The sequence below is a fragment of the Hyaloscypha bicolor genome, assembly GCF_002865645.1.
Source record: "Hyaloscypha bicolor E unplaced genomic scaffold K444scaffold_124, whole genome shotgun sequence".
In the NCBI taxonomy this organism is placed as follows: Eukaryota; Fungi; Ascomycota; class Leotiomycetes; order Helotiales; family Hyaloscyphaceae; genus Hyaloscypha; species Hyaloscypha bicolor.
In genome coordinates, this window is record NW_020194626.1 from 849261 (window position 1) to 868252 (window position 18992).

At 49.4% G+C, this 18992-nt stretch overlaps 9 protein-coding genes across 9 annotated transcripts; 5 read left to right on the forward strand and 4 right to left on the reverse strand.

The window, feature by feature from the left end:
• The first annotated feature begins 1 nt into the window (after position 1).
• Positions 2–1467, forward strand: K444DRAFT_82087 (uncharacterized protein). Its single transcript, XM_024888738.1, has 3 exons — positions 2–346; positions 445–891; positions 943–1467. Exons 1-3 carry the CDS (start codon positions 141–143, stop codon positions 1127–1129), a joined length of 840 nt encoding a protein of 279 aa, XP_024732761.1. The 5' UTR covers positions 2–140; the 3' UTR covers positions 1130–1467.
• Positions 1320–6124, reverse strand: K444DRAFT_654885 (Phosphoenolpyruvate/pyruvate domain-containing protein). Its single transcript, XM_024885967.1, has 9 exons — positions 5764–6124; positions 5638–5708; positions 5558–5578; positions 5263–5355; positions 4803–5210; positions 2779–2930; positions 2411–2522; positions 1809–2340; positions 1320–1748 (listed from the first exon to the last, which is right to left on the reverse strand). The coding sequence occupies exons 1-9, from the start codon at positions 5835–5837 to the stop codon at positions 1427–1429; spliced, it is 1785 nt and encodes a 594-aa protein (XP_024732762.1). The 5' UTR covers positions 5838–6124; the 3' UTR covers positions 1320–1426.
• A 1491-nt stretch (positions 6125–7615) lies between these two features.
• K444DRAFT_633387 (uncharacterized protein) lies at positions 7616–8276 on the forward strand (the record flags this gene model as incomplete). The annotated part of the gene is made up of 2 exons (XM_024883602.1): positions 7616–7943; positions 8077–8276. The coding sequence occupies 2 exons, from the start codon at positions 7616–7618 to the stop codon at positions 8274–8276; spliced, it is 528 nt and encodes a 175-aa protein (XP_024732763.1).
• Positions 8277–8680: 404 nt separating this feature from the next.
• K444DRAFT_537036 (glucokinase) lies at positions 8681–9402 on the forward strand (the record flags this gene model as incomplete). Its single annotated transcript, XM_024875432.1, has 2 exons — positions 8681–8908; positions 8956–9402. The coding sequence occupies 2 exons, from the start codon at positions 8681–8683 to the stop codon at positions 9400–9402; spliced, it is 675 nt and encodes a 224-aa protein (XP_024732764.1).
• Positions 9403–10025: 623 nt separating this feature from the next.
• On the reverse strand, positions 10026–11602 carry K444DRAFT_595936 (lipoamide acyltransferase component of branched-chain alpha-keto acid dehydrogenase-like protein complex; the record flags this gene model as incomplete). The annotated part of the gene is made up of 2 exons (XM_024878411.1): positions 11367–11602; positions 10026–11311 (listed from the first exon to the last, which is right to left on the reverse strand). Exons 1-2 carry the CDS (start codon positions 11518–11520, stop codon positions 10026–10028), a joined length of 1440 nt encoding a protein of 479 aa, XP_024732765.1. The 5' UTR covers positions 11521–11602.
• A 145-nt stretch (positions 11603–11747) lies between these two features.
• Positions 11748–12824, forward strand: K444DRAFT_536952 (uncharacterized protein; the record flags this gene model as incomplete). The annotated part of the gene is made up of 2 exons (XM_024875422.1): positions 11748–12085; positions 12140–12824. The coding sequence occupies 2 exons, from the start codon at positions 11748–11750 to the stop codon at positions 12822–12824; spliced, it is 1023 nt and encodes a 340-aa protein (XP_024732766.1).
• An 84-nt stretch (positions 12825–12908) lies between these two features.
• Positions 12909–13738, reverse strand: K444DRAFT_595942 (V-snare-domain-containing protein; the record flags this gene model as incomplete). The annotated part of the gene is made up of 3 exons (XM_024878412.1): positions 13622–13738; positions 13455–13572; positions 12909–13408 (listed from the first exon to the last, which is right to left on the reverse strand). Exons 1-3 carry the CDS (start codon positions 13682–13684, stop codon positions 12909–12911), a joined length of 681 nt encoding a protein of 226 aa, XP_024732767.1. The 5' UTR covers positions 13685–13738.
• Positions 13739–13888: 150 nt separating this feature from the next.
• K444DRAFT_616940 (60S ribosomal protein L35) lies at positions 13889–14716 on the forward strand. The gene is made up of 4 exons (XM_024881023.1): positions 13889–13944; positions 14020–14162; positions 14279–14504; positions 14569–14716. Exons 1-4 carry the CDS (start codon positions 13942–13944, stop codon positions 14578–14580), a joined length of 384 nt encoding a protein of 127 aa, XP_024732768.1. The 5' UTR covers positions 13889–13941; the 3' UTR covers positions 14581–14716.
• Positions 14717–15469: 753 nt separating this feature from the next.
• Positions 15470–17294, reverse strand: K444DRAFT_537495 (uncharacterized protein; the record flags this gene model as incomplete). Its single annotated transcript, XM_024875468.1, has 3 exons — positions 15470–15672; positions 15723–15863; positions 15908–17294. The coding sequence occupies 3 exons, from the start codon at positions 17292–17294 to the stop codon at positions 15470–15472; spliced, it is 1731 nt and encodes a 576-aa protein (XP_024732769.1).
• Between the last annotated feature and the right edge of the window lie 1698 nt (positions 17295–18992).

Consider the following 18992-nt stretch of genomic DNA (forward strand, 5'->3'; position numbering starts at 1 on the left):
GTCTTCTTCCAATCATTCTTCACCTTTTTCATGTTGCTTTAATCCCCCATTCATAGAAAACTAGATCTTTCGTTGACAATATCTCTCTTCAATATTCTTATACCTTTACTGCCTTTAATCTTCGGTTACCAATCCACAAGATGCCTTGGAATAAGACGATGGAGGGCCTGTTGGACGACGCGAAGGAGAAAGCTGCGTGCGATCAGAGGGCATGCAATAAGGCTACAATTATGGCGCGCCTCACGCGGGGCGAAACAGAAGCTGTATTTTGGTCCATGGCTGTTGCAATTATCATGGCTGCCGGATACGCTGGCGTGATATATTCACTAGAAGAAAAAGAATACAGGTAGGGTCTATCTCCTATCATCCCCTATTATCTGAAGGGCCATGCTGTTCCCATCTATTTTTAAAATACACAAAGCGATCAATGCTGATTTTCTGTAGGCTGTATAAAGGAGAAGCCGAGATCTTCAAACGGAAAAGAAATCCAACCGCGAAAGAAAAGGAAATATTTGAAAAGAAAAGGGAAGAACACAAACGCAGTGTTCATTGGTGCCTGATCAATACTGGCCTTTGCCTGGTGTTCGCCATCGCATGTAATGTTTTCCAAGTCTTGGCCATCATCTCTCTCCAACATTGCTGGCATGAGGACCTTCTTGGCCTTTACTGGCCGCTCTGGACACTTCTTGGTCTTGGCTCTACCATCGCCATGCTTGGAGTTGTAATCAATCAAATATATGGCTTGCTGGAACACGAGCTTCCCTGCTTTTCCGTAGGGATGGGTACTCCCGTGCTCGTTGTTTGTGCTATTATACATCTCATTTGGAGCATGGCCACAAAGAAGATTAATGAGCGAAGGAGTGAACGATCCGATAGAGACGCAGAGGAAGGGTAAGTTACATACTTGCTCCCGCGAATAATTAGAATATTAATTGGGTTTAGTAGGGTTTTAGCATCGGCTGGGAGCCAGGAGAGCAATCATTCTGCCGCTTTCGAAGCAACAACTCTGTCGCTGGAGGATGGGCCTATCCTTCAGATTTGGCACTCAAAGAAGCCTCATCCTCCAAATACCACGGTTGTTGGTGAGACCTCAGCGGGTGCTACTCTCCTAGTGCATGTGACAAGATGAAGGCGGCCAAGAACTCTGCAATATTTGCTCCAGAAGCAGGAAGCCTTCAGTTGCAGAGGCCTCCACCCCTCCTTCATCCCCGTCCCGGAACCAGGCCGTTCCGAGAGAAAATTCTTGAAGCTGCCTTAGTTTCAATACCTCGCATGTCGAAGATGGCGAGTGGGAAAGGGGCAGGCCGTAAGTCATCTGAACAATGTCATCAATCAATGCTATGGCACTTAATTCGGCTTTCTTCAATGCTTCTTCGTTGAAGACCAGGAGAATAGCTCTATTTCGGCAACTTCTTTTCAACCTAGCTTAAAGAGCTCTTCCGGCTTTGCCAACTTGGATAATTTCGCCAGTCCTTTGCTCATCACTTCTCAGCACCGGCCACGAACTACCATCCGCCTTCACAAAGGTCACCTCCAACTTCGTGCCCATAATCTTGAATGCCGAGGCTTCGGGGTCAATCGGACCAAACAAAGGAACTACTGCCTTGTATCTCTTGGGAGGTGTGTCGGTGGTGATAAGGTCGAGGTTGGTTTCCGTGTGGGCAAATTCTACTTTTGCAGTGTCTTTATTGATTTTCTTGAGAAAGAAGGAGGCGATGACTGTGCTGGCCGTTTGGTAGAAGTCGTGCCTGTGCATAATATTAATATATACTTCCTCCGAAACAATTTTCTCACAAAGGTGATTTTACCGAACGGTCTCCAACAACTCCTCTCCACCACTATTGCCGCCACCCTTCTTCTTACCGCTGCCCACAAATAGATGGTGGTCCTTCGTCTTACATCCTTCTATCTTCATGAATTCGTCGAATTCTAGTACTCTCCTCTTGCAACACGTATAACCCTTGCTGCCCTCATGAAATATCGGTACACCAGGATGGAAAACACACTTCTCGCCCTCTCGGCCCTCGCCCGTGTATCCTTGTCCACACGCCCTCCGTCTACATGTGTTGCCTTTCGGGATCTCTAAGTTGGGATCATCATCCTCTGACTCTGGCGGGGGAGGGGGAGGGGTAGCAGTCGGCTGTGGAGCTGAGACAGGACCTCGCGAAGCTTCAGGTGTAGGAATAGCTGGCCTGGGGATCGCGATATCGTCTGAAGCTTCGACCTGCTTCTTCTCGATTGTAGGGGGAAGGTCGGTGGTGGAATGTTTGCCGGTTGTGCAAGGCGGGATGGAGAGGAACTCGTCGAAGGTCAGGACGCGGGGTTTGCAGCACTTCCAGCCTGCCCGGGGAGATTTAGTTAGTCCTCGTATTCGAAAGGAACCTTGAGAGAGTAGCAAATCATCTCTTACCCTTCTGCCCCTCATGGAAGATCGGTGGACCAGGATGGTATTGGCATTCCTCTTCCGGGTCTGAGTACATCTTCCCGCAAGACTGGTGAACACATTTTTGCGCCATCTTGAGCTGCCCGAAGCTGAAGAGACTTAAGCTGGGAAATTGGTTAAGTTTATCTCATGAAGGTTGAGAAGGGAAGGCTTGTTGTTTACTTTGAATTGACGTTTGGAATCTGCCAGAAATTTTGGCCGCCTCGTCCGCCGCCGCTAAATCTGTCGACCCCTCTAAAGGACGCTAAAACCCCGGCAAGGCCAGGAGATTGCCCTGCAAGCCACTGAGAGTGAGCAAGGGAAGCGGAAAAGACGTCGATTGGCCTTTCGAAGACATTTCTAAACTCAACGAACTTTTCTTCCCTCTCGATCTCGAGAACGTCGCACGGCATGTATCCTTCAGTAAGACTGCTGCAGCATGCTTGCCGGATCACTCTTTTTACTCGAGCCAACTGTTCTCTTTGCGCAAAGGCCAAACAGACTTTGTCTGAGGTCTGGGATGTCAAGCCATTTGAATTCAAGGAGATTGATGTTATGAGGCCTGAGGAGAAGAATTGGCGTAATTTATACGAGTTTGATACGCCCGTAGTAAGTCCATTGTTCCTCGTGTGATCAGCAATTAGATTTTAATTCTGAACAGATTCACATCAATAGTTCGAAGAAGGGTGATGAGCTCCCAGAGCTTGCTTCACAGGCGAAGAAGCTTATGCATCGATTCAGTGCTGAGGAAGTGAAAGCAAAGATGAATGTTGTTGAGAATGAAACTGTGTGAGAGCCGTGTGAGCCCTCTTATTAAATCAACCCTGTCCTGTGGAAGACGGACAAGTGCCAAGCGATGTGTCGAGGAATCGGATCGTGGTCTCTTGATTTGACCAAAATGGCTGCGCAGCGAAGTTAAGAACCGGGAGACGTCCTTCAGCAAGGTTTTGAGAGACTTGGATGTCAACCAGAGGACGGAATACGATATCTGACTGCACTGGACTTTATGGCACGTGAGCGGCCAACTCTGCGGCTATGACAGTCTCCCAATACGTCTGCGTCTTCTTCGCTTGCTAGTCGCGGTGTATGTCTGCCTCCTCCGCTAGGATTAGATATCTCCTTCAATACGCCTCATCGAGTCGTCAATAAAAGTCCTTTGTTAATGGGATCTGGGTTGTAGTTGACCTGCTAGGACTCGGGAACTCAGAGAGGCATGGACATAATGTCGTTGCGTGGCACGAAGAACACTCCGACATTATCTCAATGTCTGTTTTCGATCGGATGAGATGTAGCATGTCTGCTTCCTCTCGCCTCTCGCCTCGCTTTGGTAGATAGGTTTATAGCAGTATGTTCTGCGAGCTTGAATCGCCAGAAACGTCGCTGCAAAATATAATAAGCTTTGGCCAATTGAGAGAAGAGACAGCACGAGAGAGGGAGAAACGGAATGGCGAACGGGGTACGAAGACTCACAATACCAGATCCATTGGGCTTAACTTGGCATTCCCCTTGCTCAAACTCCTGCCACGATTCAGCATCTTCTTCACATTGAACTTCGCTGGTCTTCCAAGGGTAATGATATTAATTGGCGTTGGATGTTCGGAGTAGGATCTCCAGATAATTTTTGTGCTGCTTGAAGATTGGGCCCCCGGGGCTCTTTCCGTAAAGCTCAAAGTCGGGTTTCCTACTACCGTCTTGATGGCGTATCATCTCCTGCCGGTTATAGAGATTTGTGAGAAGCATCACCGACACCACAGGAAACATCAACATGATAAAGCGCATCGATAAGCTCGCTGGGTTGAGAGTTTCCAAAACCAGTACTGAAAGGTTTTAGCTTAGCTCTCAGATTATGAGTTCGGTGTCTAAACCATGTTCCTTCAAAGGGGGCTATTCAAGTACCAAAAACGTGTGGAAGTCCAGGGAGCCAGATGGTAATCGATACAACGCAAGTACCCGAACCTCTTGAGGGAATTCCGTGAGGATTTCGAAGATTAACTGAGCATGTAACAAGCGCATCAGTCCATCGTCCTCCTGATGCCGAAACCACATCAAGGCAATGTGGTTGTTTTTCCAAATGAGACAACTCTGCTACGCCTTCAATTTCTTCACAACGGATTGGTTCCCCTTCATGAATTGAAAGCCCAAGTATTCCAAGCTTCCATCCTGAGGGGAACAAGGTGTTTCTATCTCAACTGACAAATTCGATATTATGATACAATGCCTTATTTTCCATAAGGCCCCATCAACTTCGGGGCAGGTCCCAACCCCTTCGCCGTACTAAGAGCTTCCATAACACTCGCCTGTAAAATAAGTGTATCAGTCGCAACACTAATCATGTGAAACCCGGCTTTGGCATAACCATTCGACTGTTCACCGCTCGTACAAAAAATCCCGGCTTTCTTACCCGCCTTATTCGCAGCCCTCAGAACCTGTGCAATAGCAGCATGTAAATCATCATGCATCACACCATTGATAATTGGATGGCCGATATTATTCCCAAGGTCAAAGGGTCCGACGAACAGGACGTCAATTCCAGGCACAGCTGCGATGCCGTCGACGTTCTCGAGGGCCGCTTTCGTCTCAATTTGTACTATGGTTAAGAGGGATTCGTTTGCTTGTTGCAGGTAATCTGTTGATCCTAGGTCGGGATGGAATCTCTCTTGCGGGAAGGGAGAGCCGAATCCTCTGTGGCCTTGAGGAGGGAACTTCGCGCTGAGTACGAGCTTCTCTGCATCTTCCACAGTGTAGAGGAGTGGGACAATGACCCCATGAGCTCCTGAATCAAGAGCCCCTTTGAAGCACTGTCAATTTTCTCATATTTTAAGGAGAATTGAGGGACTCACGCTTGACCATAAAACTCTGGTTATCAGGTATCCTGACAATTGGACTCACCCCGCAAGCTGCTATGGCTGGAACAGCTTCATGCATTGCCGCGTCTAGATGAAGTGAAAGTTAGAAATGATGAATAGTGTATAACACTGCAAACATGTCTCAACTAGAAGAGTTTTCGAGTAGGACTGGACTGAATTCTTCACTTCAACATTCCTGGTTGCTCAGATATTGACGACAGTCCTTGTGAACCCATTTCCCAAAAGAAGCAAACCGATTAAATGACACGAATCGGAGATACTGACTCACCATCCATATTTCCATGCTCACCTGATCATACTGCCATTAGTTGGTGAGCCAGAATGTCACAGCCACGGCGCGAGACTTACAATCCACAACAACCCAATCCACTCCAGTTCTGGCCAGCGTCCTCGACACGTTACTTCCTGGAATCATTTGCCTGCTCAGCCATTAACGGCCGTCTGAGGCTCTGAGCTCATGGAGTCCCCACTCACCAACATCCCATGCTCGGTCCCTTGCCCTCATCAAACGCCACCATCAAACGATTCGCAGCCTTCATTGACGCCATTGCTGTTCGATTTCGGTTGCCCGAATGATATAAAGCACTATGTCTATTACTGATTCCGGAAAAGAAAATATAGAACGACTGTTTTGGCAAGGATCGAGAAGCGAGTTTGGTGAAAAGGGGGAGGGTCGTGTGAGCCGTGATGCGTTGCACTACTGTTCTGGAAGTACCGTAGCACGTTGAATACTCATCACCCCACCTGCCCCACAGTTTTTAGCTCGCCCGCGGTGATCCTCGAAAGGAGGCAAGCTTTCCTTGAGCTTGTCATCACGTGAAATTAAAATTGAAATGGAATTCCTTCGGTCTTGACTACATCTCAAGAGAGGGAAGCAGAAGTAAGCTAATACAATACTAGTGGTACCGATTGATGCCCGGAACACTAGTTCCGGCGTGGGGTTGAAGAGTCCAGACGTCTTCTAAATGCAGTAATTTTCTACGAGATTGGAGAATTACTGTTTCCGGGCTTCCCTGCGGACTGCTCTAGCGGTGTGCTCTCCTGAATCAGTGATGCACCTGTTCAGCCACCTTTTGAATCGGTCGTTGAGGGCTGGAGCAGAGTGGATATTGCACTTAGTGTTGAGAACTGTCAAGGCAAGATGCTTGCTCGGTAGAGCATCCAGTAAGTGGCAATTCCCGAAGTGTTAAGCTCTGGATTGTGTTCAAATGCAATATGTCGGGGCAATGTGTTACATCAGGAACCCAAGGAATCATTGGCAGTAACTTCCTGCATGTCGCCATGTTGGGAGAGCCAAACCCCTCAATATGTATACATCTCCGCAAACCAACTTGGTAGGCGTCTGACGTGCTCCCGAGGCGAGTCAGTGTCCCAGGAAATGGCGGAGCTGGGGCTCGACGGGATAGCCACGGTTGTTCCGGATTCTAGATTGGCCGACATTCATCCAAAATGATCAATTCGGCGAGATCTCTCGTGCCGTCGATGCTGCCATTCTGGAGTCCACGCTGCCAAACCTCGAAAAGTTTGGGGGGGAAAGTTGGGGGCAATCCGATTTGTGGAGCAGTGGAGGGAGATGGGGCATGTGGCTGGAGCTGGAACTGGAACTTGCTGGACGGGGGACGGCCAGCTGTTAAATTCTCTCGGAAAAAAGAAGCGGTGTGCCGTAAGAGCCTTTTCTCAACCATCTAAGCCCACAACTGAGCAGCAAATGAGAAGAGCGTCTGCTGCTGCTGCAATTCATGATCGTTTGTTACATTTTGGCAGGAGGGGAGGGGTCGAGGAGGTGGAGTTCGAATTTGCATGGCTGCATGGGCCACTTGCTGTTGACCCCCACGCCACCCGCGCTAAGGGGAAAGCCACCAGCATGGATTACGATGGCACGTCTCGATCGGACAGGCACGTCAACGGCAAGTCCTGACCATGTAACCACGGGCTTGGGTGGAGGGGTCAGAAGAAGGGGTCAGAGTCGAGGACGTCTCGGTCTTGAAAACGGCAGCCCTTCCCAAGGTGAGTCTTGCAAAGGCATTAATATTCGCATCCGCACGTCACTCTGCCTCTGGCATTGAATTGAGCACGGCCGGCGGAGACAGACGCAGCAATTTGTGCGGGTTCTCCGATGTCGTTGTTGGGATTCTGGGACGCAATATTCGTGGCAGGCATCCCACGTTTGAGATCTCGGCTGTGCGAATGAGGGGGCGGGAGAAATTGGTTGAAAAAATGGATCCAGGGATTCCAGCATTTGCGGATCCTCGAGGGACGTGGACTCGGCTCGCCAGCGAGCTTTCAAAATAGCTCTGGGACACGAGCGCAGGAGCGCTGCACCGAGATGCACCGAGCAGCACCGCACCGCACCGCACCGCACCGCACCGAGCATCTGTTTGTGAGTGGCCGGCTGACATCATCCTCACAACGCGGCACGCGCAGGCTGCCCCCCGAATCGCCCGTGTCGGCAATCGACTCCTCAGTCACGCACTCCCTCTGTCCCTCCGTCCCTCCCTCACGGTGGATGAACGAACAACACCCTCTGTGCGGCAAAGCAAGTGCAATTCTTGACATGAAAATGATGAAAGCCCAAGCCCAAGCCCAGCCCGGCCCAGCCCAACCTACGCACCCCCCGCCGTTCCAGCCGATGGCCCCCTCCTCCGTGGCATCCGGTCCGTGTTCTGCGGGCTCCCAAAACGAGCGAGACGAATCCCCCCCCCCTCACCCAGTGCCACCACAGCCACCCCCCGTGACCCTTCTCGTCCTCGAATCACGACGCCCGGCTATTGACCTGTCCCCTCGCAGAGTCCAATAGCCGCCCGAGAGCGAAAAGCGCTGCCCTTGACGGGGTTCGCGACCCACATCCCGCCGCGGAGATTTTGGCTGCCAATGAGGTGCCGGCCTGGCTCAGGTCGAGCCCAGATCGAGTGCGCGCAGGCAAAAAGGAACGAGGCGGCTTTTTTCTTCAGTCATTTGGGATGTTGGGACGCACCGATCCTGCTTAGTGGTGCTTGCTTCATGTCCGGCCCACGGCCCTAGTGTGGGGCAGACTCTTTGCAGGCCCTGATCTTGTGTGCAACGGCGGCGAAGAATGCTTGCTGCCCTTCTGCCCCCTCTGCCACTCTCCACTGCCAGAGAATCCTGGAATTCATAAAGGAAGCCCAGGGCCCCGCCACATCGTGAGTTTCTTAATTGCCTCATTTTCTTGTGCTCGGGTTGCTCGTCAGAATACATAGCAAATGCTATGAGCCTTCTCTCCACTCCTGTTTGCTCTTTCCATCTCTTCTCCTTGACGTCAGCTTGACTACTGTCTCGTGCCTTCACATTCTTTGACTCAATCGCTGTCCAAAGCATATATAACGGCCCAAAAGTCTCTTCAATGATGTTGTCATACGAGAACCGACCAGCAATGACTCGCTCCACCCCCACAACCTCAGATCTCCTCCCTCTCTCACCATCCGCCTCGAATCTTACCAATGGCTCGTCTCTCACGAACGGCCATACCACCAAGTCCAACCAGCCCGAGACCACGCACCACCACATCTGGCTCATCACCGGCCCAGCTGGCTGTGGCAAGAGCACCGTGGCCCAGTTCATTGCCAAGACCATGAACCTGCCGTACATCGAAGGCGACGAGGTACTTACCCCTCTGCCACTGTCCGTAACTCCACTAACACCTCGCAGTACCACCCAACAGCCAACGTCGACAAGATGGCAAAGGGCATACCCCTCAGCGACGCCGACCGATGGGACTGGTTGACCAACCTGCGTGAAGAGTCGATCCGCAAGATCCAAGCTGGTGCGCAAGGAGTCGTCCTCACCTGCTCAGCCCTCAAGCGTAAATACCGCGACGTCATCCGCGTAGCACCTTACTACTCCCACGATGTCCTCGTACATTTCGTATACCTACATGCTCCAGAGGAGGTCCTCATCGCTCGAGTCGGAGCCCGGAAGGGCCACTACATGGGAGCGAACATGGTTCACAGCCAATGCATGATCCTTGAGCCGCCGGGAAAAGAGGAGACCGATGTCATTACCGTTGACGTGAGCGCCTCGATAGATGAAGTTGAGGCAGAGGCATTGGCCAAGATGCGAGAGGCCGTCAAGAGAGAGTTGATTCGCGATTCGTGAGGGGTGCGGTAATTCGCCAAATGGCGTTGGAAAACATCGGGTTGGGCGTTATGGTCTGCTTTTCTGCACACAACTGGTAGCCTATGGCTGAGTGTTTCGGGTGTCTTCCTGCATGGTTCTTTCTTAATACTGGGATACCACTTCTCTTTCGGGTCTTGGGTGCATAGGGGCTATGAGGCATCATGGGGGTTACAAGCAAAAAGGCGCTACGTTCGTGGGCTTGCAAGCATTTGCTATTCGCGGTTATGCATCAGACCGGGTTCTTGATCGAATAGATTCGGCCATCACAAGACCTTAGATGAAAAAATGCACAATTTTCTGGTCCCTATTCTTTTTTTCTCTCGAATGGCTTCTCATATATCAGTCTATCAGTCTATCACTCTTTATCTTATCCACAATCACCACTCCCTGTTCCCACCTCACCATTGCGGGGTAGGCTCCCCGCATCCCCAGCTTTGTGTGACAGCCATCAAAAAGTGAGGCTGAGCCAGAGATTCGGTCATTGGCCATGACGCTCCTACCAACCAAATACCATGATCACCCCACACCCAGACCGCTATCATTCGTTTTGCACATATGCTGTGCTGTGAATACCCAATATCCCACAACGTGACGAGAGCTTCCTAACGCAGATGCATCACCATGCTATCCGGATCCTCCACAAAACTCCTCACCACTTCGGCCGCCCGGGCCATGGTCGCACCGTCGATCACGCGGTGGTCAGCACTCCAACTGAAGTTGCAGATTTGCTTCTTCACCACCGCGCCATTCTCGTCAAAGGCTGGGATGGTTCTCATCTTTCCCATCCCCAATATGGCAACCTCCTTCTCGACAATGACCGGTGAGACATACGTGCCTCCAATGTTGCCGATATTGGAAACAGTAATGGTACCACCACTCAAGTCTTTGCTCGAAAGTTTGCCCGTAGTAGCGAGTGCCTGGAGTCGGTTGAGCTCGGCTGCAATCGATGCAATGTCGAGATTCGATACATCTTTGATCACAGGGACCATGAGTCCGGACGGTGTATCGATAGCGATACCAATATTGTGTTGACTCCTCATGATAAGGATTGGCTTCCCAGATTCTGGGTCGGTATCGACCCTGGCGTTCAGGATTGGATACCGCTGAATTGCCATGGACATAGCCTTGATGACGAATGGTAAGAAAGATATCTTTCTGATCTCATTGATCGGAGACTTCGCCAAGCCCTTGTTCAGTCTTGCACGCAATTCCGAGAGGTTGGAGAAATCGATCTCGTCTGCATACAGGAAATGAGGAATTACCAGAGAGTTGGTCATGGTCTTGAACATCTGATACTGGGTGTTTGAGAGTTTGGTAGGCGTCTCTGTTTGAGGGCCTCTGGGTGCGCTTGGGGAGGATTGGAGTTGTGCCGGAGCGGTATCCCTCTGCTTTGCAAACTGATAGACATCGTCTTTCAGGACTCGGCCATCCCTCCCTGTTCCATTGACATCTTCTATTCGGACATCTAACTGTTTCGTGAGGTGCCTGACAGCTGGGGTGGCCAATGTAGCATGCTTTCCCTTCGGCGGTGATACCTTCTCCGGAGCCGAGGAAGCCTCTGGAGGTTGTATACTTTCGGTGAATTGAGCTTCCAGTGGTTTTTTTGCCTGGTCTTGGGCTTGGATTTGCGATATCCCCCCAGTTCCTGGTTCGGTCAGAGCCGCCAGATCCTCCTCCTTAATCTCGCCTTGGATGTCTATATCCACGAGAGCTTTTCCCACTTTGGCCATTTCACCGGCCTCGTAGTAAAGTTTCTTGATGACGCCGTCGAATTTACTCGTGATCTCCACGGACGCTTTGTCGCTTTGTACCTCACATAACTTGTCCCATTCCTCGACCCTGGCTCCGGGTTCTACGAACCATTGAATGATTTCGCATTCTCGGATTCCTGATCTCCTAGTCAGAAATATGCCAGTGAGTGTTCTAATGATAGCGACATTTACCTTCTCCAATATCTGCCAAGAGAAAGGGCTTTATGACCTGTGCCCTGGCTGTTGCGTGGAAAGTCCTGGCTGAGGGGAACTGTCTCGGAAAGTTGAGCCCGCTATAGACACTGCCTTGCCGTAATAGAAACCGCGAGTACAGATGTAGCCGCATGGTGAAATCCAAATCCTCCTGGTCCTCCAAGTCGAAGGAGAAAGAGTTTGTGACTTACATTCTCCAGGAATTCGAGTTTGTCAATGTTTAGATTCTGGGGTTTGCGGAGAAGAATGGGCGGCTATTCACGGCCCATTTGACAGAGGCAAGCTCGGCATTTCCCGACTGGGAAATAAGGTCAATTTTCTTGTTCGATGTCCACAATTCAATGAGACGAAACCAACGTCATGATTCGATCACGAAGGCCAATACGGCCTGCCAGTATCAAATTTGATTCAGCAGCTTGTCTGCTTTGTCAATGGCGCGCATTCAGTACTTCGTATCGCCGACTCGCCGAGATTGAAGCTCCAGCACCTCCTCCTAAGCCTTCAGGCCCCCTCGACGATGCTCCAAGATCTTACGGCAAAGCGGTCTCCGAATTTACCCCTAAGCCGCTCAGTAGGCCTATAGGTCTCCCGAATCCACCAAGGCCCGGAGAGAATACTGGGATAGACCCGAGGACATGGAGACAAAGGAGGGCCGATTTTGTGGATTACGACAAACATCTGATAAGGAGGAAAGTGCTGTGAGCATTGCCTTGACTCGATCCTGCGAATAGAATGTTGACAACTTGTGGCAGTACACAAAAGATATCAACCCCATATTTTCGAGAATGGAGCAACATGCGCATGCACAAAGGGAAATCTTTCCTTGCTCCCCCAGGGCTTTTCAAGCGAGAGAAAGCTCTATATTTCCCAAATTTCTATGGGCAGACGTTGCTTAAGGACAAAATCCACCGAGACACAACTCCATTACTGGAAGACAAGATCTCCATTGTGAGCGTTTTCAGTAGTGCGTGGGCTGAGAACCAAGCAGCAACTTTCGCGTCACAGAAGAATAATCCGGAGCTCCATGACGTTGTCAAGAATAGCGGTGGATTGGCACAAATGGTTCAGATCAATGTTGAGGAGAATGCTCTGAAGGCAATGATTGTAAGGTTGTTCATGCCAGGTTTGAGGAAGAGACTTGGAGTTGACAATTGGGGCCGGTATTTCCTGGTTCGAAAAGGCATCTCGGATCAAATCAGGGATGCGGTAGGGTTACTGAATAGCAAAGTTGGATATACGTACCTATTGGATGGAGAGTGTAAAATTAGATGGGCAGGAAGTGGTCCTTGTGAAGGGGATGAGAAAGAAGGCCTGGTCAGAGGCACCAGGAGGCTGATTGAAGAGATGAAGACCAAAAGGAAAGAGAAGCCGACGCCGCTCCCACAAAGGCAGATTCGGGAAGGACAAACCCAGAAAGCCGCAGCACCTGCGGCATGATAAATTATCGGATATACCCATACTTGTACAACAATGCTTGGCTTGCCAGCCACCGAACGCCATGCTCTCAGCGTGATGTTCAACTTATGAGAAATACAGGAACGCCAGAAAGCAGAGTGCAATGAAGCTTCCCATAATAATCCCATCCCTCCTCTTCTTAGCAGATATCCTCCCAATCAAACTATTCAGTCCCGGAACTTGTGCTGCAGCGCCCGTAATCCGTCGGTTGATGCTCAAGAGCGTCTCTCTCTGAAGCCCAAAGCTCTCATTCACAGCATACGCTTGGCTAAGCACACTATCCGCCATGTTATGGCTGTTGTCTATTCTTGATCTCTCACCAAGCATGTAGTCCGCTTCTGCCGCTTCGGGGTTGTTCGAATGGTAGGCATCAATGTCACTCCTGACATTTGACAATAGGTTTGCGCGGTTCCGCGCATCTTGTATCTGTGACTTTAATCGGCTGAGTTCCCGTCGATGCTCTTGGAGAACTTCTTTGTGCCGTGAAAGGTTGTTTTGCTTGAGGGCCGAGGCTGTGAGGGTTGCTTCTGAGTCGAGTAAGCGGGACAGTTGTGCTATAAGTGTTTCTCGCTGGGGACAGTCAGAGAAGTCTTGAGCTCAAGAGGCAGAAACCTTCCTTCTCTAATAGATCTTGTAATTTAGATTCCGTACTCCTTTCATCTTCTGAGGGTTTGGCGGGTATGTTTGGTACCGAGGCGAATTGGGAGTAGGTATGGAATAGCGTTTCGGTCTGGAAAGTTGTCAGTTCAGCTCTTTGTGCATCTCCCAGGAAATCGTACTTGACTTTCTAATGATCTAGCTTGCTGCCGAAGCTGAGCCCATCCTGTTCCTGTTGAAGACATTGTTTTTTGAGTTGTTGCACAGTGGCCGTTTGAATATTAGTAGCTCTCCTCTTGATGTTTCCAGGCACTGGTGGGACAATCAACGGGCCGCGCTTTGGTCGGGACTTGGCCTCCAGAGAACTCGCTAACCAACCAATCAAATGCTAGAGCATGCAAGATCTCCCACCACGACAATTTTCATTTTGATCACGAATTCAAAAGTTCGCGAAGACATCAACGACGACCGGTACTCCACTTGACCCCGTCACACCTTTACAATGGTAAGGAAAAGCCCTATCGGTGGAAGATACACGGGCGCTCGATTCGAGGACAATGGCTAACCCACGATGCGACAGTCGACATCAAAAGTCAAAACCGGCCAACTCTGGTCCAAGAGCAAGACCGATCTGGCAAAGCAACTGGGAGAGTTGAAGACCGAGCTGGGTCAACTTCGTACACAAAAGATTGCAGGAGGATCAGCATCGAAGCTCACAAAGATGTGCGTATCTTCTTGCGTCAAGTACCACTCAATTTGTCGCGAGACTTGGGCACTCAATCCAGAACCCCAAACACCATTTCGCGAAATATGGACAACTAATTTCTCTGCGTCTATAGCCATGATATCCGAAAGTCCATCGCCAAGGTCCTCACAGTCATCAACGCCAACCAACGAGCACAACTCCGCCTCTTCTACAAGAACAAGAAATACCTCCCCCTCGACCTCCGACCGAAGCAGACCCGTGCCATCCGAAGACGCCTGAGCAAGCACGAGAGCGAGAAGGCCTTGTTGAAGACGAAGAAGCGGGCGACTCACTTTCCCCAGCGGAAATATGCCATCAAGGTACGCATTCAAATACATTGGTGAAAATTAGGGGAATTAGGGGAAAGAGGCTAACGGGACACAGGCTGAGGCTTAGATGATGTGGCGCGGAATGAGTTGATTTCTGGCATGGATTCTTTGCAGTCGGTCTTGATTTTAAAGGGTCATGGTGTATCATCGAAAATAGCATGGCTGGCATGGAGTCATCCCAAATAAATCACGACATTGAGCAATCTTTCGATTCTGGATGGATGCCGTGACTTGCAAAGGGCATGGATGTGTTTTGCCATCTCATTTCCGTGCAGTTTCTCAAAATTCTGTGTCTTCCGAAAAGTAACGAAATTCGAGGCCGGAAATTGGCTGGGAAAGTTTTCAGTCTGGCAGTACCCAGTTGTCTTGTCATGGCATGAACATATCTTTCCCATGTTGACCCCAGAGAGGATGTTGACTTGTGTTGCCTCTTTTAAGCACCTTTGTTGGGTTTAAGAATGCTACCTTGAATCAATAAAATGAAGCCGAGTCTACATTTATCTTCTAGAGTATGTCTCTTACATATGCCTTACCATAGTCTTCGATGATGAAGTTAGGTCTCGGGTGGTGTAGAAAATGATGGATGCTCCAAGAGGCTCCATCCCGCCGTTATTTGATCAAGCACTACGGTAAAGCCAGGGATCTCATTAAATACTTCAGTTATCGCTCTCAACCTTTCAACTATTCCTAGACGACAACGTCAATCCCACGCAAAAGTATCATGAATAGCCAACGTAACCGAAATCTTAATTATCAGACAGAAGATCCCCTTCAACACGCCCATCAATCTCTGTCTTTGTAACCGTAGAATCAGACTCCGAATTGGCTGCTTTAAGTCGCTTCCTGGGTAACGGGGGAGTTAGCATTGCTAGATTGAGATTGTTTCGGGAGAGGACATTGTCTTAGGAGAAAGTCATGAAACAGCCCGTAATAGGAAAAGGTTTCTCCCCCAACACCTACCTCTCATGCGTAATTGCGTGACGCTTCAGCTGATCCAAACGGTGAAATGACTTGCCACATCCCTCGAAGTTACATGCATGCAGCCCTTTCTCTCCGTGAATCTTTCGATGTTTAGACAAATTTGAAGACTCGGAGAATTTCTTGCCACAAATTGAACATTCCAGAGGCTTCTCATTCGTGTGTGTTCGCTCGTGTATAGCTGTAGGAGTTAACGCCCTGATCCCGAAAGATCACTTTAGATTTACTCACTGCATGCACTTTGTTGCGGAAATGCTTTGCCGCAATGTTTGCACTTCCATGGTTTCTCGCCAGTATGAAGGAGTCGATGCTGCTTCATTGACTGTGGAGCAGAAAACTTTTGACCACACACATCACATATGGAACATTTGACTGCAAAGAATCAGTTTCGATCTATAATAATAGGATTCCCTTACAATTCGTGTGAGTAGCCATGTGCCGCTCGAGCTTTCCCCTTTGTGAAAACCCTTGTTTCTCGCGCGGCATCTCCTTTCGTTTACAGTCTTCCCACAGACACTTGTAACCTGAACGTTTATCAAGAGAATCAAGGTGGCTGCACTTGATGTGGGTTTGAAGCTCAACTTCTGATTGGCATATTAAACCACAAACTTGGTTGTTCACCTTCCACATGCACCCGTGGACTGTCTCATCGCCAGAAGACGTACCACCAATCTCAGCATCTAAAATGTTTTCTATTGATGAATGGTCGGATTGGATCGGTGCGGTTGGACCTGGTGCTGTGGGTAGCGAGAGGTCAATGTCCTCATCTTTTAGTACAAGAGGGAGCTGATGCTCCTCGTTGATATGGGAGACAAGCTGGCTATAATCCCCGAAGAAGTCGCATGTCTTTTCTAGACGACATCGCAGACCTCCCTGAGCTGGAGTAGCATGAGCATGGTCGAAATGGTTATGAAGCATCGCTGGATCGCAAAAGGTCTCTGTGGGAAGGCAATTTGGAGCGGGACAACTAACGTTGTTGGTATCCATGTCGAAATTGAAGCCATGATCTGTTTGCAGATGATCCAAAGGATTGGTGCTAATAGTCTGTGGGCAGTTCTCTGCTTGAATGGGGCATCCAAAGACCATCTGAGGGTCGACGTGATCCTTATGGAGATGCGGGAGCCAATCTTCGTAGCTCGGGAAAGGCATATAACATCCATCCCACGTACATTGAAACATCGAAGCACTATTAGTATCATTTGATTGGGTGAACTCCTGATCTGCCCATATCTGAGACAGGGAATTGAACATAGCTCCCGTACCGGATACGACGTCCCCTGAATGGGTGGAATAAACAATTTGGCCGGGAAATGGACCAAATTGAGAACTAGGCATTCGAGGATTGGCAGAATGCGGTGCAGATACATTGATCCCCATTGATGGCGTGGTTGGTGTAGGTGAGGCAGATGCGGAAGCAGAGGCATACTCTGGTCCATCAAAGATGTTGAGGACTGGATCCAGGATTCCATTGAGGGAAGCCTTTCCCATCCGAGACTTCTCTCGAGGCTTCTGAGGATTCCAAGGAGGCTCAACCAAATTTGACATTACCCTCTCTCTGGGCACGATGCTTCGGTGCAGCAGAGCCTGCTGGCTTTGAATGCCAGTACTGAGACATTGATCTGTGCAAGCTGGCTGTTCGCACTCTTTCTTGTTGCAGGGTATAACTTCGATTGTTTTACTGTTGCATTCGGGTTCACTACAGGGAGCACAATCCGGGCTGGCGCATGGTATCCCATCAGAGCAGCTGCTACAACACTCACTCTCTGATCCCGCAACCGATTCTTCGTCTTCTCCCCCATCCATCTCTTGTGCAGCCAGAGTTTCGTAGCTTGAGCTGATAGGATGGGCGATTTTCTGGCGCTTGTTCGGTTGCTGAGTTCGTGATATCTGAGCAGATCCTCCTCGTTGCCACTCTACCAAGTCGATCGCATTTGGCTGGCTGGCCGAGTCAATTCCCTGCGAGGTCCGAGTTTGAGAAGGCAGCTTTTGGGGAGAGCCTGTCGAAGAAGGCTTTGGAATTGGCACATGTCCATAACCCGAAAATTGGAAAAAGGGTGCAGCTTGGGTTGGCAGGGCTTCGTTCGAGGAGGAAGCAAGCTGCCCATTATAGCTTTCCCAAAATTTGTCGAAGGTAATATTCGAAATCTCACTCGGGAGAACTTGCGCATAGTTGAAGCTGTCGTTGTCCATCGAGACTGGTGAAATTTTGTCCGGCGCTCCTCTACAGTGTGACAACGCACGAAGTTGATTGCTGGGGCGGAGGGTTAAGATACACAACTTTCTTCCTTGGTGAATAGTGACTTCTTGGAGAAGCAAAGTTTCGGTTGTCTGGAAGCGACCGGGGGGAAGTGGTGGGACAAGATGCGTGGGTATGGAGTGAGATGATATCAGGTAGCCATCGCCATCCGGGTACCCAAGGAAATTTGAGATCGCCAAAGAGAATTATCGAGCGCCAAATGCACGGGGGGAAAGCGGCGGGCGCAACTCCGATGGATCGCAACTTGCAGAGTGCAGAGATTTCGTCAATTGCAAGAATTCTGGCTGGCTGGTGAGAGGATCGCAAATATGTAAATCCAAACAGAGAGAAAAGGTTGATTGTTCTTGAGCAAACGCGCCGCAAGAATGTGCCTGTGAACATGGTGGCTCCCATTGGTCTGTCAGCTCAACGTGACTCCGCAAAAGGCTGCGGTGGAGTGGAGTGGGCGGGCTTATCGATAATCATGAATTGGTCATGGACTAGAGCATGTATTTTGTTATGGTACCTCCGTGGTCGACGCCCGATTGAACTGAACCCGGCTGGATGAGCGTTTAGTGGCAGTGAGATGAATAACGGAAGATTCAAGAGGTTGCCATAGAGTAGGAAGGGTTACATTACAAAGAGCAGCCAGTTCAGGTAAAGGTAACCACGCCAAGCCAGCAAACACGGGTCTCAGTCTTGCCCAAGTACGGGCTCCTTTAAGGACGATGCTGCAACTATAATTTTTTTTCGCAAAATCAAAATTACGATATTTTAAAAATGTGCTATTATTAATAGTCTAGCTAATTTCTATGGTAGAATACAATTAAAACAGTCGATCTATATGGTGTTTTATCGCATTCCATGGTAGGAATGCAATAGGGTAGGAAAAATCAATAAAATGCACGTGATATGCCCCCTGGCCTACTAGCCATCTGGCACACTTCGTTCATACTTTTGTTCCTACGTTATTATTTCTAATACTATTGATCTATTATCATTAAACTCTTTATAATGGGTCGTTTCAAGATTAATATTATGTGCTATCAAGCCCATATTCTTTGTTTAATTGAGCAGCAGCTGTCACATGAGACTATTGTGGAGAGGTTAAAGCATGACTTTGACGTTGATATTTCCCTGAGAACGCTACGCAGTAGGCTTTCCGAATGGAAAACGCCCTCTAAACGTTCGATATTTGATCCTTCGCCGCAGGTGAAGGGTCTTATCGCCTGGTTCTTTTGTGATATCCATACGACTAATGCCAA